Below are 25,985 nucleotides of genomic sequence, written 5' to 3'. Positions count from 1 at the left end.
CCAGTCTCAGGAGCCATGAGAGTCCCCCCGAAACTGGGTTGCCAAGTATTCACTGTATCAAGTGAAGATGGTACAACTCTTCCCCTGGACATGTAAACACCAGAAGTAGACTATAATCCCTGCATAAAAGATAGCCCTTTCAATTGGATCTATTTAGCTTTAAAGCAACTTTGTAATCCTACGTTCCCGGTTTTGCCAAAAATCGGTGAAGATGAACCCAAGTCTGGGCCCCAGTCCCAGCCCCAGCCCCAAGCCCCCAACCCCAGGCAGCCATGGAGAGGACAGAGGGGCAGCTGCCGTGGGGGACCCACTCTGAAGACCCAGAAAAGGGCACAGAGAGAGGTCTGGAGATGTTGAGAAGGCGAGAACCAACAAAGCAAAAAACCAGAATCTATGAGGAAGTGATAGCAACCCTGAAATGGAGAGGAGGCTACAGGAACGGGATTGTGCCGGGAGTCCCGGGGGCCCGGCGGGGGGCTCCCATACAGCTCGGGACGCTCACGGTGCTGCCCACTCCGCCCCCCTCGCGGTGGGCCCTGACTGATGGCGGCCGGGGACGCAGGCCTGCGGCGTCCCCGTCCGTCCCGGGGTAGAATCCGCCGGCCCTGGAGGCCCTCTCTCTGGGGCCCTGGCCGGGCGGCCTCCTTCCCTGGGGCACAAACACAGCAGACGGTTTTGTGAAGAACTTTTTAGTAGCTAAATACGGCACCATGTGTTCCAAGGGCAATATAAATTACAGTATGCAAAACACACTGACCGGCTGAGGTAAAACACTCTGTTCCTGCCTCACATCACCATGAGGGGAAACACACAGATACTTTTAAAAACATCTTGCTTATATAAAAAAATGTCCCCTAGAAAGGCCTGAGAAGGGGCTCACCCGCGGCCCGCGGCTTTTGCTCGGCCCGGCCCGCCCGCCACAGCCGCCGGGCCGCGCTCCCGCCCCCACTACTGGCCCAGAGCCTTGTCCAGGCTGTTCTTGATGGTGTCCAGGAAGTCCGAGGTGTTCAGGAAGTGCTCGTTCAGCTTCACACTGCCGACACAACACGGTTCGCGTGAGGAGCGGCTCCAGCCGGGCCCTTCCAGGCCAGAGCCTGAGCTCGGGCACCCGAGGGGCTGCCCACCACCCCCCTCCCGCGCCCGTGGGCAGCGGCGCGCCCGGGCTACCGGTCACAGGCTGCCCAGAGCCCACGGCCAAAAGGGCCGCGGCGAGTTCAGCGGGAACTCGTACGGAAGGGGATGGCAAGGCTCTGAGCGGCTAGCCCGCTAGCCTCGGGAAGGGGGACCAACCCGCTGGGCCTCGGGGCTGTGGACCCGGCCCACCTCAGGCCCTTGGCAGCGAAGCGGATTCCAGAGGGGCCTCTAAGGAGCCTCTGGCTTCTTCCCACCCGGCCCTGAGGTCCTCGAAGGCCAGCCCCGCCCTGTGCCACAGGCCACGCACTTGCTGAGACCATGGATGCAGCCTGCCAGGTCCTTGGTCATGGCTCCGCTCTCCACAGTCTGGACACACACTTTCTCCAGGGTCTGCGCAAACCTGCAGGCGGCGGGGCAGAGTGAGGCCCCAGCTGACAGAGCCGGGGCCCAGAACCTGTCCTGGGCCGGCTCGGGACCGCCGCCCTCTCCGCTCACCTGATGAGGTCCTGGTTCCCGTCCAGCTTCCCCCGGTGCTCCAGGCCGCGTGTCCAGGCAAAGATGCTGGCAATGGGGTTCGTGCTGGTGGGCCGGCCCTGGGGGGCAGGGGTCACAGCGGCATTAGGAGCCGAAGCAGCTGACAAGGGGGCCACCTGGACGCAGCTGCCCACCCCTAGACTGACAAGCCAGACCCGTCCTCCCAGTCTTCCGCGCCAATGGGTTCTGAGCCCCTGGGGTAGGTGGGCATGCGACCACAGTCCCTACCACTCACCTTCTGGTGCTCCCGATAATGGCGAGTGACCGTTCCATGAGCAGCCTCAGCCTCGATGGTCTTCCCATCCGGGCAGACCAGCACAGACGTCATCAGGCCAAGGGAGCCAAAGCCTGAAGAGGAGGAAGACCCTCCTTTCAGTGCCAACACCCACCCCTCACCCACCTGCCCTCCTGCTCGTGAGCTGCCACTCAGCTCACAACCCCCGACTGTGCCCGGGAGGACAGCCACCGTTTCTGGCTTGTCTACCCTTGTCGTGGGTCTCCAGAGCCCACACAGGGTAGGGGGCATTCAAAGGTGGCATTCGTCAGCCTGTGAACATATATCTGTATAGCCACCTAGGCGTTCCCAAAAAGTGAAAAACTTCTGTAAGAAAATTCCTTGTCTAAGGGGCATCTGGGTGGCTCAGCTGGTTAAGTGTCTGCCTTTGGCTCAGATCACAATCCCGGGGGATCCTGGGATCGAGCCCGGTGTCAGGCTCTCTGCTCAGTGGGAAGCCTGCTTCTCCCTCTCCCTCTACTCATCTCCTCTCCCCCTACCCTGCTTGTACTCTCTCACTTTCTCTCAAATAAATAAATAAAATCTTAAAAAAAAAAAAAAAGAAAGAAAATTAGTTGTCTAAGAATGTCTGCAGCTGGGGCAGGGGGAGGGGGGTCTCTTCTCCATGTTTACCAGACCCTCACGCTCACCAGTCCCTTATTACTTAAGGGTAACTTTCATGCCTTTCTCTTGTCTGCTATGGCTTTTCATCCTTCCATCCTAGACAGGAATTGTTCTAGTGAGAGGATCACCACTGCCCTTACTGAAATAAAGCCAAAGGTTTTATAAAACATCAGGACCCTAGGTCTTTTCCTCACAACCTTCACTTGCCTTCGTGTCAGGAGCTAGACCTCACCCCATCTCGTGGAACATCGTTTCCCCTCCCTGTCTGTACTTCACATGTTGTCTACCCTCACCGCCTGTCCTGCTCGCGTTCCCAACATAAATGGGCGAGTTCCCACGGCTCGCTCTCTAATGGCCTCATCCGTGCTCCCGCTGCAATCCAATTTGTCTCACGGGACACTCTGGGGCGTGGGGCTTTGCCACCTTCCCCAGTATTCTCCTACATCCAACAGATTTACTGTGCAAAATGAATTCTCTGTTGTTCAAAAAGTACCCAGTCGTGCTCAGTCCCATTTTTCTCCTGGAGTCAAACCTGGCCCAAACCTGGAGCCACAGTCACTTGGCCCATAGGCAGGAACAACCTCAAAGCTGACACACCTAGCCCTTTAGAACTTGAATTCCTGGGGCGCCTGGGTGGCTCAGTCGTTAAGCGTCTGCCTTCGGCTCAGGTCATGATCCCAGGGTCCTGGGATCGAGCCCCACATCGGGCTCCCTGCTCCGCGGGGAGTCTGCTTCTCCCTCTCCCACTCCCCCTGCTTGTGTTCCCTCTCTCGCTGTCTCTCTCTCTGTCAAATAAATAAATAAAACCTTTACCAAAAAAAAAATCTTAAAAAAAAAAAAAAAGAACTTGAATTCCTATGTTCTCCTTTCTCTGTAACAGTAGCTTTAGTAATACACCAGTCCAAACCTAATTTGGGAAGCCTTCCTCACTCAGATGCCAGAGAGCTCCTGCCCCCTGCTGTCCACGGGGAACCCTGCAATGAGTCAGCAGGCCACACTAGAGAAGTTTTCTATAAAAAGGGTCTGAAAAATCCCCCAGCCAGAAAAGACCAACAACCCACCCCCTGGAGAACGGTGCTCCCAGCGTACCCTGGGCCAGGATGTCCGACTGCACATCTCCGTCGTAGTTCTTGCAGGCCCACACGAAGCCACCGGAAGACTTGAGGACCTGAGCCACCATGTCATCAATGAGCCGGTGCTCGTACCAGATCTTATTCTTGTCAAAGTCGGTCTTATAGTGCCTGGAAGCACAAGGGCCTGTTGTGGGGAGAGGGCGGGGGGCTGACAGGTTGGGGATCTCCCCCCAAGCTCAGGGCTGAGTCAAATGCACTGGGACAGTGACCACCCTAGAGGCTGGGGGCTGGGGGGCAGGCAAGGAAGGCTGTGAAATCCTGAGGGGGCAACAAAGGGAGAGGCCGTTACTTCTCAAAGATCTCCTGGAAGATGTCCTTGAAGCGCCCGTCGTAGGCTTTCAGGATGGTGTTCTTGGTGCTCATGTACAGAGGCCACTTCTTCTGGATGGCATACTGGAAGCAGCTGTGTGCAAAACCCGAGATGGACTGCAGGGAGAGAGAGAGACAGAGGTCCCTGGTGTGATCCCCAGCTGGGGCCCCTGGGCCCTCCATACCGCCTGCCCGGACAGTCTGGGTGAACCCAGCCACCCTGGACGGAGCAGCTGCTGTTTCTACTGGCCCAGTAGCCCCCTCCCAACTTCTGGGAGGAAGCAGCCCCTCAGTTTTGCTTTGGAAAACTACCCTCCCCTCCCCAATTCTTAGACCATATGGCTGGGGTGGGGCTGATTCCCCCGGCCCGCCCACCCGTCTCTAGAGTGAACCCTGTGTCCCGGCTTATCGTCTCGGAGCCCTCTGTGATTGGCTCAGAGGTGGTCCTGTGACCCAGGCCCGCACTTTTGCCCGAACCCTGTTGACAAAAAGGCTCTTTTCTGATAGGGTAACCAAGCTGGCAGGGGACAAGCCTGGGGCTCCCGGTGGCCACTTCCTCACCGCCAGAGAATGAGACCAACCACAGAAGAAATGAAAGCCAAGAGTTGGGAAAGGGGAAAAAAAATGCCTATCCAGTTTGCTTAAGCCAAGCATCCTGACAACTAACGTGCCCCGAAAGGTGTGTCGGTAGAAGGAGCATAGGAAGTCGGGCTGTCGGAGAAGGAGCACAGGAAGTCGGGGTGTCAGAAAAGGAGCACAGGAAGTCGGGGTGTTGGGGAGCACAGGAAGTCGGGGTGTCGGAAAAGGAGCACAGGAAATCGGGGTGTTGGGGAGCACAGGAAGTCGGGGTGTCCGAGAAGGAGCACAAGAAGTCGGGGTGTCGCAGAGGGAGCACAGCAGGGGCATCTGGCTAAGCAGGAGTCTGCCCGCCCCACTCCACCCCAGGCACACTGTGGGTCCCCCTGAACGCATCCCAGATGCATTTGCTCGTAGGCCTCGGAGCTTCCTCAGGCCGCTGTCGCCGGGGGAGTCAGAATCCACAGTCCACCGCGGCCTGAGAGCGGGGCCAGGCTCGGGGAGCCACACGCCGGGGCCTCACCTCGTCAGTGTTGTACATGCCCATCCCCACGCCGCCGGCAGGGAAGTTGTACACCTCCCACTCCTTCGCGCCACTGCCGTCCTTCGGGGAGAAGACGATCTTGAACGTGCCGGCCCGGTCCACCACAAAGTCCGTGGCCTTGTACTGCGGAGACAAGAGCGCGGCTCAGGCGAGGGGGTCCGGGTGAGGGTCCCAGGCCAGTGCGAGCCGGCTCCCTCCGGGGCCAACCTGGTCGCCGTGGGCGTGCCTGCCAATGGTGATGGGCTTGGTCCAGCCAGGGACGAGGCGGGGGATGTTTTTGCAGATGATGGGTTCCCGGAAGACGGTCCCCCCGAGGATGTTTCGGATGGTCCCGTTGGGACTCTTCCACATCTTCTTCAGCTTGAACTCTGTGAGGACAGAGACGAAGTGGCCCCGCTGCAGCCCCCACCTTCCAACCAAAATTTTAACCCTAAGCAAGAACGCAGCCAGACGAGAGCCCTGGAAATCATCCTGGGGAATGTCTAGAATATGAATGTGTGGGCCATGGGATCAGATTTCCTGGCTTCAGGGTCTAACTCCACCACCTCTAACTGTTGAGTTTTATGCAGGTGGCTTAACCTGAGCTATAAAATGAAATGATTGCGCTCTTTCTCTTCAACGAGGTGGTCGAGTGGTTTGGTGGCGGCGGCCTTGCGGATTCGCACCAGACGCAGAGATGCAGATCTTTGTGAAGACCCTGACAGGCAAGACCATCACCCTCGAGGTCGAGCCCAGTGACACTATTGAGAATGTCAAAGCCAAAATCCAAGACAAGGAGGGCATCCCGCCTGACCAGCAGCGTCCGATTTTTGCGGGCAAACAGCTGGAAGATGGCCGTGCTCTGTCAGACTATAATATCCAGGAAGAGTCCACCCTGAACTTGGTGCTTCGCCTCCAGGGTGGCATCATCGAGGCTTCCCTCCACCAGCTGACCCAGAAATACAACTGTGACAAGATGATCTGCCGCAAGTGTTACGCTCGCCTGCACCCCCGTGCTGTCAACTGCCGCAAGAAGTGCAGCCACCCCAACAACCTGCGCCCCAAAAAGAAGGTCAAATAAGGCCCCTCCACCGGCTCTTCCTTTGCCTGCAGGGCAGCCTCCTGCCCGAGCCCCAAGGGCCTGGGGCCTCAATAAAGTTTCCCTTTCATTGACTGGAGCAGTAAAAAAAAAAAAAAAAAAAAAAAAAGAAATGATTGCTAAGGGTCGCGGTGAGGATTAAGTAAACTTATTCCTAAAGCGGCTCCCACATCATGCTCGGCTGTGGCAGCACCCGGCCTCGCTGCAGACGTGCTGTTCTAGCCCCAGTACTCTCACGAACCATGGGGTCCAGCCCACATTACTAAGACAGTGACTCCCTACTTCCTTGGCCACAAAATAGGGATGCATAAATCCTGGGGCTTGGGAGAAATAAAAGAAAACCTGCAAAAAAGAGCTTAGCACGGAGATGATTCCAGTAGCCTAAGGTCAGTTTCCACCAGAAAGACGGGAGGAGCTCTGGAGCATTTGGGAAATAGGGCTTGAATGCCTCCTTCCAGCTCCCTCACACTGCAGGACATAGCAAGAGAGAAAGAGCTCCGCAAGCCCCTAAGCTACCCTTTCTCGAATTTTCCAAACCTGGCCCCTTTGTCCACACATTGGTGCCCTATTTCATGGAACCCTCGAAAGTGGTCCCAGAACCAGGGCCCAGCAGCCAGTCCAAGCCTGGTGAGGGCACCTCTCTGAGACCCTTCCCCAGCCACAGGGGCCTGGGGCAGAGCTGCGGTGCCAAGTGGGTGGTGAGATCCAAGCAATGCTCCCCAGCGCCCTCTGAGGCCCTCTGAAGGATACGAGCCTGACACAAAGCACTCTGCTGGACAGAGGTGGCCCCAAGGTCTCTCCGTAAACCTGCCTGCAGAACAGCCCAGGAGGCCAGAGGGGCAAGCTGCCCAAAGAGGCCGTCCTTACTGTGCCTTCATGAGCTTCCTCCTCGCTGGTTGCCAACGACCCCTAGCCTGGCCAGAGCCGCACAGCACAGCACAAACACCACGGGCCTGGGAACAATACCCCGCCCAGCCTCATCTGCAGGCACCCCTAGGGCTCCCCTGTCTCCCAGGTTCATGGCCCAGCCCCCACTGCCCTGGCCCACCCACCTCCGCACCCTCACACCTTCCACACGGGCCTCATCGGGGGTGATGGTGGCACACTTGACGGCCACACTGTACTTCTGGGTGGCCAATGCAGAGTCTATGGTGACCTGGTCGTTGGTCTGGTCACGGTGTGGGAGCCCCAGGTCGAAGTACTTGAGCTGGACGTCCACGTGGGGTAGGATGAGCTAGAGACAGATGACCAGGGCAAGGCATCAGCCCAGATGTCTGTGACTCAGGGGCATGTGTGGGCCATAGCACAGGATGCCCAGTCAGGGAAGGCCAGTGGAGGAAGGGGGCAGCACGGCAGAGGGGTGGGATCAGCCATTCCTCAGTGGGGCCGGGCGGAAGCTGTCAGGGTGCCAGGGCTCTCTGGAAAGAGGCCAGCAGACCAGGCTGCAGCCCCTCAGAGGGCTCAGCCCCTGGCATGGACCACGATGGCCCACCAACTCAGCTGAACCCCAACCCCAAGCGCATCTAGATTTCTCTGTATGGTGGGTTCCCTTCTCCTACCCATTCAGAAGTGGCAATTCTCGACCTTCTTGTGGACACACACACAATACAGGGGTCTTCACGTGGACAAGTTCTCCAGGCAGATCCAGACCACAGCGACTTTGGGGAAGCCAAGCAGCCACGCTGGGAGCCATCCGCCGTGACGGCTCAATGGCTCGGACGTGTTGCTGTCCATGGCCTCGACTCCAGATAACATCCCTGAACCGCTGAGGAAAGGTGTGCACACTGCCAGGCACACCCGCCCTGCTCTTTCCACTCCCTAGAGAACGCACATCGGACTGTGGGGCATCAAGACGGACCCGATACAGGATGGGCCTTGAATGTGCACCCATTCTGGAAAACATGTGGGCTTTGGCACCGGCACAAGACACACGGCTGAGGACGGGCCCCTGCATGACGTTGTGAGAACTATGTGTGGACGTGACAGAAAGGTGGTTGGAAGGACAGAAAAGGGCTGTTGCTGCCCACCAGGGTGGTGGGTGAGCCCTGGGACCGGACACGGGGCCCAGGAGGCCGTGCGGAGAGCCGCCCACTTTGGGAGGAACTACCTTCTCCTTGATGAACTGCCAGATGATCCGGGTCATCTCATCGCCGTCCATCTCCACCACCGGCTTCGCCACCTTGATCCTCTTGTCGGCATCTGGCACCGGGCACACACAGCGCATCACACCTCTGGGGAGGTTCGTGGGGGAGCCCCTCTCCTCCCCGGCCGGACCTGCCCTTCCCCAAGGCGGGAGCCATGTCAGCCAGGGCCCAGTTCCCCACGTTCCGTCCCCCTCAGCAGGAGCAGCTCCCCGGCCACCTGGGGGGCCTGGATCCCCCACTGAGGACAGCCACCTAGGACTGGCCAGAAGGATGCCAGCCTGGCCGGTCAGACCCTCTCCCCTGGAATCTGAAGGCAAAGGAGACCAACACAGAGCCTAAGATTCAGCGGGGGCCACCCTATCCAGCAGCACGTCAGGGAGGGCCGCCCACAGGCTGCTATCACCCCGTCCCCGGGGCGCAGCCCCTGTGGTCCCATCCCTGCAGTTCTGGGAGCTACCCCGTGGCCTTCCTGTAACTTCCTCTCAAAGTTAGCCAGTCGCTAACCTGGTAACAAGAGCCCGACTAAATCTAAGTGAGGCCGGCAACTCTGTTGGCACCTATGTGACAGGGTACCCACGCCCTTCACGTGATTCCTTTTAAGGCTCCAACGGCTTCCACAGGGAATATGCTTATCTCCACTTTAAACGCGGTACCAGCGAGGCTCAGAGAGTTTACCAGCTTCCTGCCAAAGCTTATACTGCTTGAAGACAACACATCTACCAGGAGTCACGCCTTTCTCGATGGAAAGCGTGGCTTAGGGCACGTGGACTAGAACTCAGAACCCTCAATCCGAGCTGGCTCGGGGTGGCCAGTCCCACCAGAGAAGCATCTAAGGTCCAGGGAGATGGTTGAGGACAAGAGGAGCCGGGGGGAGGCTCGCCAAGCAAAGTCTGACTCATGAGAAAAACCAACGGTCTGGGAAGTGAATTCCAAAGAAAACTCAGGAAAAGGGCCCACCCCATTAAATCAGTGCAGGCTACCTGGAGGGAGCTTGTTGAACCTTAGCCTGTAGCAGACAAGAGGTACCCAGGCGCCAGCACGTTCCTCTACGAACAGCCGGGAGGAGGCAGTGACTGCAGAGTCGGGCAAGCAGATCCGTGTGACACCTACAGCCGGGCCTCCGTCACCAGAAAGTTCACTCACTGCTGGAACGTAGGCAGGAGGACAGCTGAGGAGTGGGGCTCTGTCCCCAGCAGAGCCTCCTCAGCCCTCACTCAGGGCCCATTGACTCTTACGTTACGCACAATCCTTACAGATGTAGTGCTGGGTCTTTCACCGCACCTGAGATTAGACAGCAAGTCCAAACAGGGGACCAAGATGCTCACTTAAAAACACCAATGGTCAGAAGAAGTGACCACCACTAGGTGGACAGCAAGGGACAGAAGTCTGTAAAAAGCAGGCCGAGACTAAAAAAGCATGACCACCTACGCACATGTAAAACAGAAGTGACCAAAACCCCACAACCCCAAACATATCACTGTCCTACAACACACACCACCACTGTGATTCATGCTGACTTCCCCAGCCCGCTGAGAAAAAGGTGAATTATGTGCAGCAAAATGACTCACTTTCCAAAGATGTGCACAGATTTTTTTTTAATCTAAAAATAATCTCCCAAGGATATGCAAACAGATTTTTTTTTTAACCTAAAAAGAATTTTAGAGATTATTTAGGAAGAAAAATGAGACCCAGGGAGTGTGGCTTGTGTCAGAAGTCAGGATAGATCCCAGGTCTCTGGTTCAAGCGCAGCCTCTGGACACCCTCATGGGTCACATGCAGAGAAGCAGAAAGCAAACACAGACTCCAAACATTCCATTCCCTACAGAACAAGGCGGACCCAGCTCTACCACCCTTTCCAGGATTCGAAGGGGCCTTTGGACCCAAGTTACAAAATTCTTTTACCTCTCCCGGTTGAAAGCTTGAGTATAAAGGGCTTTAGGACCTGCAGAAAGTCTGGGCTGTTGCAGAGCTGGCTTAGTTTTTAAGAGCATCTCTTAAGAGTTAATGTCATGAGAGCTAATCAAGATTTTTTTTTTAACTGTACTGAATCTGCCATAATTATAATGATAATCCCTACGGAGAATTCATTTGGGGCCAGTCCTAAAGGTTTCAGCTTCACCTGGGCTCCACTCAAGTTTTGGGTTTCAGACACAGCACCTGTGGGCTGTGGACACCACACCTCCTATATGCAGAACTCAATGTCGAGATCACAGTGGGCAGCCCTCCCTGCTGTGCCTGCAGGTGTCAAACCCTCGGAGGACACAGGGCCCACTTATTTACAACCAGGTGCTAAGCACCTCTTCCTGAAACAGAAAAACGTTAACAGTGCCTGGCCTCAAGGAGTGAGTATGTAAGGGGAAACCTACAGATGGAGAGAGAGGGCAAGCAGGGGCTATTAACAGAGTCAGGAGTGGGGCGCCTGGGTGGCTCAGTCAGTTAAGTGTCTGCCTTTGGTTCAGGTCATGATCCCAGCGTCCTGGGATCAAGTCCTGCATCGGGCTCCCTGCTCGGCAGGGATTCTGCTTCTCCCTCTGACCCTCCTCCCTCTCATGTGCTCTCTCTCTCTCTATCTCTCTCTCATTCTCTCTGTCTCAAATAAATAAAATCTTTAAAAAAAATAAAATAAAATAAAAATTACCAACAATTACAAAATTACAAATAATCACAAAAAAACGACCCTGCTCAGGCAGGGTTTTTTAAAAATAATATATTGATTGGTGACCAAGGTTTTAAAATCAGGTGATTTCAACAACAGTAACAACCAACTAATAAATGGGCAAAGGACTTGAATAAATATTTCTTCAAAAATGATACATAAGGGGCGCCTGGGTGGCTCAGTTGGTTAAGCGACTGCCTTCGGCTCAGGTCATGATCCCGGAGTTCCAGGATCGAGTCCCACATCAGGCTCCCGGCTCAGCGGGGAGCCTGCTTCTCCCTCTGACCCTCCCCCCTCTCATGCTGTTTCTCTCTCTCTCTCTCTCTCTCTCTCTCTCAAATAAATAAATAAAATCTTTAAAAAAAATTAAAAAAAAAAATAAACCAAACAAACAAACAACCCCCCCCAACAGAAAACAACAGGTGTTGGTGAGGATGAGGAGAAACTGGAACCCTGTGTACAGCTGGTAAGAATGTAAAATGTTGCAGCCACTATGGAAAACAGTATGATGGTTCCTCAAAAAATTAAAGATAGAATTGCCGTATCGTCCAGGGGCACCCGGGTGGCTCAGTCGGTTAAGCGCCCAACTCTTGATTTCCACTCAGGTCATGATCTCAGGGTTGTGAGGTGGAGTGGGGGGTGGGGGGGTGAGGGGTGCTCAGGCTCTGCTCTGGGCATGGAGCCTGCTTGGGATTCTCTCTCGCCCTTTCCCTCTGCCCCTTTAAAAAAAAAAAAAAAGGAGAATTGCCACACGGTCCAGCAATCCCACTTCTAGATATATATCCGAAATAATTAAAAGCAGGGTCTCAAAGAGGTATTTGTACACTCATGTCCATAGCAGAATTATTGACAATAGCCAAGAGGTAGAAGCAAGTCAAGTGTCTATCAAGGAACGAATGGATGAACAAAATGTGGTATGAGCCTTCGAGAGAAGAGGACTCTGGAAACTAATCCAGGAAGGTTAAGAGAAATGTCCCTCCAAAGGTTAAACAATGTTCCTAATTCCAAGTTTCTCCAAGACTGGGCTCCCCACCACTCAAATGGGAATGGACTTGCTTGGAAGCTAAAAAAGGAAGTGCCGCCATGGTTAGTGACAGCAACGGATCTGGACCTACCTCAATAGCTTTTGCTGCTCAAGTTCTTTCGTTTCAAATTCCACAAAGCCAGGTTCCCCTTGGATGGCCAGTGGACTTACAATGTGATATACTTACATAGACAGCATCACCACATCCCAAACACTTTCAGTATGGCTGTGATTAACATTTCTGGGAGGTAACTCTTATAATAAATTAGAAGCGATAATAAATACGCAAGGAATTAATAGTCATATTGCCTACGCTTTTCACAATTCCTGTACTTTACTCAGAATGTCAATAAACTTTTTTTAAGATTTTATTTATTTATTTGAGAAAGAGAGAATGAGAGACAGAGAGCAGGAGAGGGGGGAGGGTCAGAGGGAGAAGCAGACTCCCTGCTGAGCGGGGAACCCAACGCGGGACTCGATCCTGGGACTCCAGGATCATGACCTGAGCCGAAGGCAGTCTCTCAACCAACTGAGCCACCCAGGTGCCCAGTCAATAAATTTTAAATGGACTATTTTTTAAATGGGTATATAGAGAGTGGAATATTCAGCCCTAAAAATTAAGAAAATGCTGACACAAGCTATAACAGGGATAAACCTGGAGGACTTATGAGTACTGAAACAGCCTAGGCACAAGAAGAAAACTATGGTCTGATTTTATTTGCAGGTGGTACCTAGAGTAGTCAGATTCACAGAAACAGAAAGTGGAAGGGGTGGGGGGGAGGGGTTTGCCGGGAGCTGGGGGGAGGAGGGGGTGGGGCACCGTTGTTTAATGGGTACAGAGTTTCAGTTTTGCAAGATGATAAAGCTCTGGGGATTGGTTTTACGACAATGTGGAAGTATTTAACACTACTGAACTGCACTCTTAAAAATGGTTAAGATGGAAATTTTTATTGTGTGGTTTTTACCACAATACAAAATAAGATTTTTTTTTTTTAAGTTTTTAAAAATTTGAACGGGGGGGAGGGGAGAACAACCCAGGAGATTTTACATACAAATACAGTCTCTCTCTTTTTTTTTAAGATTTTATTTATTTATTTGAGAGAGAGAGAGGGAACAAGCAGGGGGAGTGGCAGAGGGAGAAGGCAAGGGAGAGGGAGAAGCAGGCTCCCCACTGGGCAGGGAGCCTGACACTGGGATCAATTCCAGGACCCTGGGATCATGACCTCAGCCGAAGGCAGATGCTCAACCCACTGAGCCACCCAGGCGCCCGTCCAGTCTCTTCTTGAAGCATGATTTGCTTCCCAACCACACTGAGCTGGGGCTCACGCAACACCTTCTCCTTGATTCCAGGCCTATCATGTACGCTCCAGAGGACGTGCACCCCAAGACGTCAGAGTTGGGGACCTGGTGTGTGGTTTGGCCAATATGGTAAAGGCACCCCCGTCGTCTGCCCCTCTCTGGGTAACAGATGATGACAAGCAATCTGAAATCCAAGGAACAGTACATGGGCCTCCCTGGCAGCTTCCAAGGGCCAGCCACCATGAAATCCTCAGAAGCCATGTTGCACACGGTCCTCTTGGTCAGAGTATGGGATGGAATTATACCAGTCACAGGCGACCCAGCAGGCCAGTTCTCCTCCTCATCTGGACTGCTAGCACCCAACACCAAGTAAGGATATCAAAACTTGTCCCCAGTTTCAAGATTGGTCTGCTGCTCCGAACTCAAGGCTGAAGGTCTCTCCCAAGACAGCCGCCCCCAAGAGTTAAGTGCTTTGCCACTTTCCCACCCTGGCGGCGGTCAGCAGAGAAGCTGATTGGCCAGCATGGCCCAGCAGAATGTGAGGGGAAGCCCCCAATTCCTGGTTGCTCAAGAAGGCAGGGCAGCGATTCTGGAAGAGGCTCTAGAGTTTTCCTTGGTGTCATCCTGCACTCCACTCCCTCACACCCACATCTGCACCATCAAAAAATCCTATTGGCTCTTCCTTCAAAATACATCAGAATCCAATCCCTTCTCACCCTTCCCAGCCCTACCACCCAGGTCCCTGTCACCATTTCTCTTTTTTTTTTTCCACCATCTCTTGCCAGATTAGGCCTACAAACCTACCAAGACCCCTGAAACCAGAGTGCTCCTGTTAAAATGTAAATCAGGCCATACTCTTCTCAAAACCCTGCAAAGCTTCCCCTTTCACACAGAGTAAAGGTCAAAGTCCTCAAAAATGCAAGGCCCCCAGAGGCCTGACCTAATCTGTCACTGCCCCCCCCAACTCTGTGGCAGCCTCAGGCACTCCTCCCTCAAGCAAAGGGGGACACGCCCAGCATGGCCTTGGCACCTGACAAGCAAACGGCCTGTTTCCTTCCTTCCCTTAGCGCTTCATCCGAGGTCTTTTCTGGCCACCCCATCCAAACTTCCATGCACACCTGCCTGGTCCCAATTTGTTCCCCTTAGCTCGTGTTCCTTTACACCACACTAGCCAACTTCGACCTTGTTTTACTGACTGTCCCCGCATTAGAATTTAGGCTCCACAAGGGCAGAAATCTTTGCCTCTTACCCCTGGCTCTGTCCCCAGCACCTTGCCTGAAACACAGGAGAACACAATAGCTGTTGAAGTCACAAGTCAATGTCAAGTCACAGTCAGTTTGGTCTATAGTAAGCTGCTGCCCTTCCCTCCCCTCCTGTTGGGATGAAATGTGCTCCCTCCCATCCCCCACCCCGTCCCCATGCCCCGGGATGCATTGCCACACAGAGATTGGGCAAATTCTCACCAGCAGATTGCATCAGACCATCACAAATGTACATGAGTGGCATCTCTGCCAGGCAATGGGCAACTTGCCCTGGAAAAGCTCACACTTTATACTGTGTTAAAATGTGCAATCCATTGGCATTTTAAACATGCATTTACATTAGTGTAAACTCCAGGGCAGGTCACAGAGCCTGGCTTCCAGTAACCAGAGCGCAGTGTCCAGCACCTCATACCCTGAATGGAACCAGCACAAGAGAGGCTCCAAGCTCCCATGGAGGATTTGGGGGCTGGCCCCAGGCCTTCTGGAGGCTTTTCCTCCAAACCTGCCGGGCCACAACATGACCACCCAAAACACCTCTGATGGGGCAGCAGTGGTCTTATCTGATGTGGCTGAAACCAGCTTCAGTGGAGAACACGTTAGTAACTCACTCCACCGGTGGGTCTGCAGAACTTTGACCAATGATTAAATAATCTGCCCTGGAATCTAAGAGTGCAGGCAAGTCACCAAGGTCTGAAAAGTTAAGAGGTAGGGTGAGAAAATCAAGAAATTCCCGGGAGAGGAGTGGAGCTAAGGAAGGCCAGACAAGATCATTCTCCCAGTGAGCGCTTGGGCAGAGCCCACCCTCACTTTCCCAAAGGCCAGCATATCAGAACCACCACCAGCAGTCGCTGGAGGCCTAGGAACTGCAAAACTAGAGACGTGGGAATTACTGAGCAGCAAAGACACAGGAGTGTTTTAGCCAAAAAAAAAATATTCTTTCCTTGTCATCAAGGGGAATGCCAAATATTCTGCCTCCCGCAGCGTTGCCAGGTAACAAACTAGCAGAGGCCACAGTTGTAATCACTTGTCCAACTCAAATACTATGTACTGGCCCCATTAATAACCGACCCGCTTGGGGACTTCTGGAAGGACCTACTACTGAAGGAACTTTCTTTCTTACCATCAATGCAGAGGAGAAAAGGGGAGACCTGGAGAATGTATCTAACTCCCACTCCATTTTGCTAAAGGTGGTGCCATATGGGAAACTCTGTTTGGGGACCTGTGGGCACTTAGAACCTTGGAGTTGCAGGACTGACCACTTGGAGACAAATCCCACTAGTACAAAAGCAGAAATGCCCCTTTCTTCTTGGCAGGAGACGTCTGGGTGGGGGCCCAAGCTCTCCCCCCCTCCTCCCCAATTCTGGTCGGCTGCTCCCACACTCGTTAAAGATTACCTACCCTAACAGTTAACGCCAGGCTGCCTGGGCCCCACTGCCTCTTCCTCACTGTCCTCGCTCACTCTGAGGGGCTCCAGGTCAGGAAAGGGGTTTCCGTGGCAACAGGCAAGAGACGGGGCCAAGAGACCTACATTCTCCCTGCCTTTTGTAGCTGGCAATGGAGAGCCTCAGTGCCGGCCAATGCCCACATGCCACAGGGGGCGGGGGAGGTTGGTAATGGAGGTTCAGGCTAAATCCTGCTTATTCTGACCCGACTACTGTCTTCTCTCCTAAGCAGGGTGCTAAGGGTACCACAGAAGCAGTGAGGAACTATTCAGGAAAGTGGCATTTTGGTGCGGCTGCCCAGGAGCCCAGTCTCCCAGTCGGGAGAGAGGGCCGGGTCAAGGAGCAGCGCAGGATGGGCTGGCGAGAAAAGGCAGGTCAGGCCAAGGAGAGGCCCCAGGATGGAGACTTAAGTTAGACCGGGGCGGGGGGGGGGGGGCAAACAAAAGGGAAAATAAAAAGGACGCTCCTCCAGCTGTCGCGTAAAAGGCTCCAAAAATAGCTGACGCGGGCCTGACAGCGAGGAGGGATTACAGAGCGCCGGGCTGCAAAGGAAGGGGAAGCGGCAGCCTTCTCCCCGCCTTTGTCTGAGCCGGGCCCGCGCCACGACCATCCCTCTCACGCGAACACCCGGCCGGGTGCTCCCGCCCCTTACTCGCTGGCCTGTCCCCCTCCCGGGGACGCAGGGCAGGCAGGATAGCCTCCGGGCCCGGGCCCCCCCCCAGCACCCCCTACAGGAATACCTAGGGGCGCGGAGCGGCCCGGAACCCCCGCCCGCGCAGGGCCGCAGGACTGGCCGCGCCAGGGCCACCAGTTGCCACCGTCCTTCAAGCCCCCTGCGCCTGGCGCGGCCAGAGAGCCTAGGGCCGGGGAGGGCGTCCCCGCCCCCCCGGCTCTTTATGTGCCAAGCCCGCCGTCCCCGGCCCCGCGATTGTCCCGACTCGCACTCCCAGGTCCCCGCCCGGGAGGCCGCCACGTCGCGGTGCCTGGCGCCCGCCCCGCCCGGACCCTCCTCGTGGCACTCACAGTGGCGCCGCGGCTGCTCCTGCAAGTTGGGGCCCGTCGGGGCTGCCGGCGCCCAGGCCGGCCCGGAGCTGGAGACTCTGCAGAGCGAGCGTACGACCCGCAGGTAGCCAGCCATCCCGCCAAGCAGGCGAGCGAACCGAGCGAGGCAGGCGAGATCCCAGCGCCGGTGCTGCTCCGGGCCGCCTGGCTGCGAGCGGCCGAGGCCTGCCCGGCGCCCGCTCGCGGGCAGGGGCGGGGCGGGGCTGCCGGGGGCCGCCACCCGATTGGGCCTCGCCGGAGAGGAGGCGGGGCCGGGGCCTGGCGGGCCTCCTCCCGGCCCCCACCCGCCCCGCACCAGCCGGACTCCGCCCCAGCGCCCAGAGCGCGCTGCCTTTGGAGCCAAGGGTCTGCTGCTAGAGGTCGACAGACCCGCGGGGAAGGGCGAGCCGGGGTCTGAGCTGGGGGATTAGGGCAGCTGTTAGCGAGGCTAAACTCCTCTCTCCGGGATTCCCTATTTAAACCTGGGTGTCAGTTGCTGACAAATCAGCTTAAACCCCCAAGTGAGCAAACGCCTGCGCCCTTCGCGTTGGCTGAACTGAAACTCCTTCGCATTAACCAAGTGCGGGTTCAGTGTTCTTGGACTAAGACCACGGGCACGTCGGCTCCTCAAGTTCGCGCTCACATACTCCTGTCCACACGAGTTGTGTAGACCGATCCGAGTCAAGAGCTGACATCTCTTCTCCTCTGCTTCTCACCAGGTCAAGCTGCTAATCCTCGAAGTCATTCAGCCTCACCAGACTCTGCTTTCTCCCGTCCCAAATGGGAATTGTTAACAGTAACAGGGCTGCCCGGAGAGGTGGGTGACACAATGCAAGGAGAAGGCTTGGGGCACACCCTCGGCTCAACGGTTGTAGTTGATGCTTATCACGACCCAGATGAGTCTTCATGCAGCCTGCACCGAATGAGTTCAGGATCCACCCTGGCAAACAGTTCCATCTTTGCCTGTTTGCATGCGGAAGACAATGCTGATTGGTTCTGTCGCAAGCAACCAGAGTCTCATCGCCCATGTTCTTGAAATGAGACACCAGCTGGGGCTGGGTTTTATTTAGAAAAATCTGACCCCAGACCCCACTTTCCTGGTCACACCAACTCACTCCAAATACTAGCAACCTCTTTCTGCCCTGTGTCCCCAGCTCTCCCCTTCATTGCCTCACAGTCAACAGTGCCAGATGGGGCTGGGCCAAGAAAGCGACCTTGAATTACTGACTTCAGTGCTTCCTTCTCCCTGTCCCAACCAGGCAGAGCTACTGCTTTGGCCCTGAGACCCAGTAGACTGGATCCAAGGGGAGGTTGCTTTTGAACACCCCTCCCCCGCAAAGTCTGAGGTCTCAGTCAAAGGCCTGATCTTAGGCCAGCATGTCCCAGAATGACTCATGATGCCTTTCACTCTGTTCCCAGTCCTCTTGTTCAAAACAGTTAAAGACCTTGGAAGCCTCTGGTATTTGCCTTTATGCCATCCTGGTATTATCAGGCACCTGGGCCTCGGTGTCCATACCTATCAACTGGGAGAAAGGACACCCTGAGGATCCTTCTGTTATGGATGTCAGCTACCCATACTACCACTTCTGAAATGGCCATGAAGAAATTTCTGCCCACCCCCAGGGGCTCATCTGTGCCTCTGCATGGTAGACTAGGGTGTCAGAAGCCCTAGTGAGAGGCAGCACTGAAGCCTCGGTGTGTTCCAGAGTCTAGCCATCACCTGCAGACAGGGTGGCGGCACATGCATCCTTTGCAAACCCAGCAGTAGCCCAGGGCAGTGAGGCAAAGTCTTCAGGTTAACGTCTTCACTCCCTACTTCCCAGGGCTCCAGCTCCATGCCAGCCTTCCACATACGGTGCCTATTTGGTGAGACAGCTGACATTTGCTCAAAGAGGTTAGGACACTTACTCAAAGTCACACAGCTGGGAAGTAGCAGAACTCTAGTTCATACCCATATACCTGGCTCACAGTCTGTTGCTCTTGTAAGAAGAAAGAGGGAGAAAAGAGTCCCTATCTATTGCACTTGTTTGGAATGCCTGGCAGTGCTAGCTACTGGCCCTGAGAGCCACTTCATAGAAAGATGGTGTTTAAAGGAAAAATGCTCAGATCCTTCAGTTTGGGGTCAGCAGAAGCAGAAACTCCCAACCTTCCATGTTTTTATTTTATTTTATTTTATTTCATTTTATTTTATTTTATTTTTAATAAGGGTGAGCTGGATTTACTCCAGGAATGCAAGGTTGGTTTTATTTATTTATTTATTTAAGATTTTTTATTTATTCTTTTGAAACACAGAGATATATATATAGAGAGAGAGAGAGAGAAGCAGGCTCCCCGCTGAGCCAGGAGCCCAACGCGGGGCTCGATCCCAGGACCCTGGGATCATGACCTGAGCCGAAGGCAGACGCTTAACCATCTGAGCCACCCAGGCGCCCCCCTTCCATGTTTTTAATCAAACGGATGAGGTCATCTGCAAGTTCCCTGTGGAGGCACCTAACTCAGTCTCTACCCTTGGGGAACCAGACACACAGCTGTGTCATCACCATAAACTAGGCACAAGAAGAAAGTGTCCCGAGAGGAGCTTAGGTGACAAGCAAAGCACCAAAGTCAAAGACAAAATTACCTCTGTGGGGGGGGACCCTGGTTGGTTTAGGGCAAGAATGCCCATCAAGCTGGCCCTTAAGGATAATTACGATCTGGGAGGAGGTTAGACAGGCCTGGCCGTCTGGGAGAGGGAGGGACTTGCACTTCACTCAGGTGGACACTCCAGGGCATTAGCTGTGAGGTGTGTTTGTTGGCAGGGAGTAACATCAGGCAACAGCAGTGAGAGGATGTTGGGGACTGGGGGACCGGGCCTGGGCAGGGGAGGCCAGAGTCCCCGAACCAGGGCCAGGCCTCATACGAAGTCCTGGCAGGACCCTCAACACTCCAGAGGTGGTGTAGATATGGAATCAGCAGGAATGGCCCCTGGCTGGACTTGGCCGGTAGGAGGAGTCAGAACGACTCAGACCTCCATCCCTGGGGTTAGAAGAATAGTCATGCCGTTATTAGAAATCAGAAAAGAGGAGAAGAAGGCAGGGTATGGGGGGGGCGGTGTTGATAGCAGAGCTATTTATGGTCATTTCTAAATGGGTGTCCCTGCCAGCAGTCTGTTCCCTCCCCTTCCCAATCACACTAGGGCTGCACAGCCCTGAGCAGTCACTCCCCAGCCGGCTCCAGGCAGGTGCTCTCCAGGCATGACACAGTCAAATCTGATCGCTTAGAACATTTCCTGGCCTTCACCTCCCTCACCATCCTTCTCTTCTACTATTTCCTCTCCCCAAGAACTCTAAATTTAGCCATTCCCTTAAATAGTCCCTGACTCTGAGCCTTTGCACAGCCCCTTCCTTCCATCAAGTGGACTCTTCCCACCCCCCCACCACACCCCGCCCCAATCTCCAAGCCCACATTCTCAAGCCTGCGCTGGGGGTGAGGGGCACACAGCATTCATTTACACCTAAGTCATCGTGCAAGGCAAACAACTGCCCAGGTCCCCCCTCCCAATAGAAGAGCACCATATACTACTCTGATTTTAACTTTGTCAAAGAAATCTATGGATAGGGGCGCCTGGGTGGCTCAGTCGGTTAAGTGTCTGCCTTCGGCTCAGGTCACAATCCCAGGGTCCTGGGATCGAGTCCCACATCCAGCTCCTTGCTCAGTGGGGAGCCTGCTTCTCCCTCTCCCTCTGCTGTTCCCCCTGCCTGTGCTCTCCTGCCCTCTCTCTCTGTCAAATAAATAAATAAATAAATAAAATCTTTAAAATAAATAAATAAATAAAAATAACAGATGGGGTCCAGAAACGAACGTGGAAGATTTTTTTTTCTAAGATTTATTTATTTATTTGACAGAGAGAGACACAGCGAGAGAGGGAACACAAGCAGGGGGAGTGGGAGAGGGAGAAGCAGGCTTCCCGCTGAGCAGGGAGCTCGATCAGGGAAGGAACTTGATCCCGGGATCATGACCTGAGCCGAAGGCAGGCTCTTAACCGACTGAGCCATCCAGGTGCCCTCGAACTTGGACGATTTTAGGATACTATTTAACTTTATGAAATTTTCTCTCAGGTTGCCTAAGTGAATCCTAAAAATCCCTAATAAAACTGGAGATCCAGAAGATGGAGCAAGGGGAAATGATTGAAAAGGCCTTAAAAAAGAACCAGGGGCATCATTACCCTGTGGGCAGTAGATTCCTGGAGCGCAAACGTTTCTGCTTGTTTGCTGAAGTCATTAGTTATGACTGTCTCATTGTCTGGGCAAGTCACTTAACTTCCCAGCCTCAGTTTCTTCATCTATAAATGGGGGTTATAACAACACCTACTCTTAGTAGTTATTCAATTAAAGAAATTCGGGCAGGCAAGATCCTTAGAAGGTGCCTGACACACATAATGGAAAACTGTTGGCAGTGTTAAAATTCAACTGAGTAAAATTTAAAGATCTTATTGGCTTTATTCAACAATTCATGAACTGGGCAACACCCCATCTAGCAGGTGGGGCTACAAATAGCTGTACAAAACGGAAGATTTTAAAGGCAGAAGCAGGCAAGAAAAGGAAGTTTCTAGCAAAGAGTGGATTGTTTCCAGACAAGGTCACCGTCCTACGGAGGACAGAAGGGATCTATCAAGCGAATCACCTCCCTAGTGCTGGCCACATCATTCCAGATTGACTCCCAGATTCCTGGAGAGGCTAAAATTGCCATTGGGTTAGGTATCAGGTCTTGGTTTGCTGACACTGGGCTTAGCACAAGAAACTCCATTTTGGGCCTGTTGTCTCTTTTTTAACAGTGCTGTTGTTACTATTACCCATTCATTCACATGAATGAGCTCCTGTGACATGACAGTTGTGACCCAGGGACAGACAAGAGGACACATTCCATTCCCGAGGGGACCCCAAGCCACTGGGGGTACCAGGGAGATAGATATGTGAAGAGGTCATTTCAAAATACAGCGGATGTGGTTGGAGGGAGTGTTGGTTAGTATCATCTCTTTGGAGGGTAATTGAGTAGCCTCCATCCTTTTATAAAATGCACATACCCTTTTATCCAGAAATTCCACTCTGAAGGACTGACACCCTGGAAATACCCACTAGATTATTTAGAGACATAAAAGAGCAAGGTGTACACCGCAGCACTGTTTATACCAGGGAAAACTTAGGAATGAGTAAATGTCCACTGTCAGTTATATATATATATATATATATTTTTTTTTTTTTGAGATAGAAAGAGAGAGCACAAGCAGGGGGAGAGGCAGAGGGAGAGGGAGAAGCAGACTCCCTGCTGAGCTGGGAGCCCAGCGGGCAGATGCGGGGCTCCATCCCAGGACCTGGAGATCATGACCTGAGCCAAAGGCAGACAATTAACCATCTGAGCCACCCAGGTGCCCCACTTATCATTTATGTTAAGAATGAGGTAGATCTATATTTGCTGATGCAGAAAATTGTAATGTGATACATTAAGTGAAAATAGAAAGTTGAGGAGAAATACCCCATCGATATATATATACATATATATGAAAAATACATATATGTGAAAAACCGGAGGCACATACACCAGATAGAGCATGGCGGCGAGCAGGATGAGGGGAGACGCTCGATTTCTACTATATACAATTCTGTGTGGTTTGAATATTATGTAACAAGCACCTATTATTCTTATAACCAGAAAAAGAACAATCAAGATGTAGATTTCTTTTTTTTTTTTTTAAGATGTAGATTTCTTATTTTACTTTTTTTATTTTTTAAAACAAATCGCCCCCGTAAGTTAGGTGTGGTATAGCACAAGTCATTCCAGCGGCTTCCTTTCCACCCTGGGGGAAGTGAAGGGTTAAAGGGGCTGGGGGAGGGGAAGAGGAAGTGAGGTCAGGAAAGAAGGGTGAGGGGCCCCGTGGGCCCAGCTGGCTGCCTGGCGGCTGGCCACGCCCCTCGGCTGGAAGCCGCGCCCCCCGCCCCCCCCCCCCCAGCCCGGGCTCCCTGGGCGCCGCCGCACTGTTCCTAGGAGCGCAGGAGGACGAATGATGAGAACTTAATGTAAACTCAGGTGGAGATGAAGACAAGATGGTGCCACCTAGAGCAGTGGTTCTCAAAGTGTGGTCCGAGGACCTGGAGGGGGAGGGGCGGGGGTATCCAGGAGGGCAAAACTCTTTGCATACCGATACCAAGACGTCACATGCTTTTCCGGGCTGTGTTATTGTTTGCACAGGTGGGGAAAACTGCTGGCACTTTACCGTGAATCATGAGCCAGAGGCACCCAACTATAGGAGCAGTGATTTTATTGTCCACCACGGGCACTCTTTGGCTTTTAAGAAAAAGTATAAAGGGGGGCGCCTGGGTGGCTCAGTTGGTTAAGGGACTGCCTTCCGCTCAGATCATGATCCTGGAGATCCAGGATCTAGTCCCGCATCATCGGGCCCCCTGCTCATCAGGGAGTCTGCTTCTCCCTCTGACCCTGCCCCCTCTCTGTGTGTTCTCCCTCTCTCAAATAATTAAATAAAATCTTTAAAAAGAAAAAGTATGAAGGTATCTTTAATAAAGCAGTAAAAATGAATAATGTTATTAAATCTTAACATCTTGGGTTTACCTCTTTTGAGTAGCCTGTCTGGTAAAAGTGGGAAGTACCTATGAAGTGCTTGTGGTGAAGACCTAGGTAACATGGTTTTCTTCTGGAAAAGCATTTAGGCTTATTTGAGTTTTCGAGAGGAAGCAGCTGCTTTTTTCAGAGAACACCATTTGAACTGGAAAGAAGAACTGGTAGGGAAACCGTAGTTATTCAGACTTGAATATTTGACAGATATTTTCTCAAGAATGAATGAAATGAGCCTGTCACTTCAAGGAAATAACTGACCATATTTGTTGCCAATGATAACATTTGAGCTTTCAAAGGAAAACTGAAATTTTGTAAAACTTGTATATACCACCTGAGCTTGACAGCTTCCCAGTTCTTAAAGACGTTTTCTAATGAGATTGGTGGCATTACCAAAAGTGATTTCTTGTTCATATGGTGCAATGAAATGGGTCAATTTTTAGAGGGTCTGCATACCTCTGTGACCCAGTATTTTCCAAGTGACCAATGCATGATGTTAAAACTTTATGCATGGGTAAAAAAATCTAGTCAGGAATGAACTTGAATGTAATAGATACGAATGTCACAGAGTGGGAAAGGCACACTGATGTTGTTCTGGATTCCAGGTAACAATTAACCTTTAAGAAACAATCACTTGTACATTTTTTTTAAAGATTTTAAGTAAGCTCCACACCCAAGTGGGGCCCGAACTCACAACATGGCGATCAAGAGTCACTTGCTCTACCCAATGAGCCAGCCAGGCACGCCCCCCCATACATCTTGTTATGGTAAAAGAATACCCCCCCCATGGGGTCTCACCCAGTCTCAGTGACCAGAAGACCAGATGCCTAGAGCTGAAAAGCCACCCGGGCCTCGGTCCAGATTGGCCCATGCAAGTTGGGGTGGCCCTGGTGCTTGCGGTGTGCACCGTGCCCAGATGCGCCCCCCGGGGGAGGACTGTGGTGCAGGCCTGGCACAGGGATAAGTCCCAGGAACCCCCAAGGTAGCCCTACGACCCAAGAGCCTGGCTGCATCTTCAGCCTGGAGCAGCCATGCCAGCTCATAGAACTTTCCAGGAAAGCTGACAAATGTGAGCATGGTCCAGAATTAGAATTCTCCAGAAAGAGAACTAACTCCTGGGTGGGCATAATAAGCACATGCAAGGATAAATTGGAAGAAAGGAAGAAAAGATAAAGGCATTTGGTGAGGAGCAGTTACACTTAGATGTAGGACTTGCTGCCCCTTGGCTGAGAGTGGATACTTTTTTTTTTTAAAGATTTTATTTATTTATTTGAGAGAGAGAGAATGAGAGAGAGAGAGCACGAGAGGGAAGAGGGTCAGAGGGAGAAGCAGACTCCCCGATGAGCAGGGAGCCCGATGCGGGACTCGATCCCGGGACTCCAGGATCATGACCTGAGCTGAAGGCAGTCACTTTACCAACTGAGCCACCCAGGCGCCCAAGAGAGTGGATACTTTGATGTAAGCAATAAAGAGGACAAGCGGATCCAGATTTTCAGGGAAAAGGGTGACATCAGAACTCCTCCCGCTTCACACTGGATGAAAACAACCCCGTGACAGTCACGAGGCTGTTTGTGGGAGGACCAGCGTGGACCGAGTACTACCGGCCCGCTGACTATTTTTCTTGCTCGAGGACAATACAAGACTTTTTGGCACAGCCAACATATAGTGGTGCTGTCGGGAGCTAACATACTTCTTGTAAAGATCCTAAACCTGATAAGTGAGCAGAGAATCAATCATTTGCTCTCTATTTTTACATTAGAGTCTTGAAGCTAGGCTATCTTTCTTGCGTAAGATTATTTGATCAGAATATGTTTTAATGAAAGGAGCTAGAAAACTGATTTTTTACATGGAAGCAACTGTGCACATTTGGACAAATCACTCATCATTTTCTCTAACTCAGTCAAAATCAGTGGTTTAGACAGGAATTCAACTTTAACTCAAATGAAATGTAACTTCTTAGATGTTCTTTTTTTTCTTTTAAAGATTTTTATTTATTCATTTGTCAGAGAGAGAGAGCACAAGCAGGGGGAGCAGTAGAGGGAGAGGGAGAAGCAGGCTCATCACTGAGCAAGGAGCCCGATGTGGGACTCGATCCCAGGACCCCGGGATCATGACCTGAGCCGAAGGCAAACGCTTAACGACTGAGCCACCCAGGTGTCCCACTTCTTAGATGTTCTACCTGGACATGATTCTTCTTGTTTCCAGTCCCAGGCACAGAGCTCCTAAACCCCTTGGAATTTCCTGAGTAACAGGAGTGTCCCTTGTTATTCATAAGGAGGGACAGAAGCGCCTTTGCTCAGGACCC

General features: G+C 52.8%; 1 protein-coding gene and 1 pseudogene across 1 annotated transcript; one reads left to right on the top strand and one right to left on the bottom strand.

Annotated features, from left to right (window-relative positions):
* Positions 1-673: 673 nt before the first annotated feature.
* On the bottom strand, positions 674-17,271 carry IDH2 (isocitrate dehydrogenase (NADP(+)) 2). The gene is made up of 11 exons (XM_028122117.2): positions 17,057-17,271; positions 8,314-8,405; positions 7,275-7,440; positions 5,336-5,496; positions 5,108-5,251; positions 3,989-4,125; positions 3,656-3,807; positions 1,904-2,016; positions 1,630-1,727; positions 1,442-1,534; positions 674-1,033 (listed from the first exon to the last, which is right to left on the bottom strand). Exons 1-11 carry the CDS (start codon positions 17,169-17,171, stop codon positions 949-951), a joined length of 1,356 nt encoding a protein of 451 aa, XP_027977918.2. The 5' UTR covers positions 17,172-17,271; the 3' UTR covers positions 674-948.
* Positions 5,737-6,319, top strand: LOC114223261 (ubiquitin-ribosomal protein eL40 fusion protein pseudogene; annotated as a pseudogene).
* Positions 17,272-25,985: the final 8,714 nt, after the last annotated feature.

Source organism: Eumetopias jubatus, unplaced genomic scaffold (genome assembly GCF_037043125.1).
Source record: "Eumetopias jubatus isolate StellerSeaLion01/CBP00866 unplaced genomic scaffold, mEumJub1_p1.0 scaffold_7, whole genome shotgun sequence".
NCBI classification, from domain to species: Eukaryota; Metazoa; Chordata; class Mammalia; order Carnivora; family Otariidae; genus Eumetopias; species Eumetopias jubatus.
Note: the sequence above shows the minus strand (reverse complement) of the source record. Positions and strands in the feature narration are given on the sequence as shown.

Excerpts from the sequence above, each read along its gene's own strand:
- IDH2 (XM_028122117.2), bottom strand. The coding sequence starts at position 17,171 with ATGGCTGGCTACCTGCGGGTCGTACGCTCGCTCTGCAGAGTCTCCAGC. Across the intron at positions 7,441-8,313 it reads GGCAGTTCATCAAGGAGAAG|CTCATCCTACCCCACGTGGA; the intron begins GTAGTTCCTCCC and ends ATCTGTCTCTAG. Across the intron at positions 2,017-3,655 it reads GTCGGACATCCTGGCCCAGG|GCTTTGGCTCCCTTGGCCTG; the intron begins GTACGCTGGGAG and ends CCTCCTCTTCAG.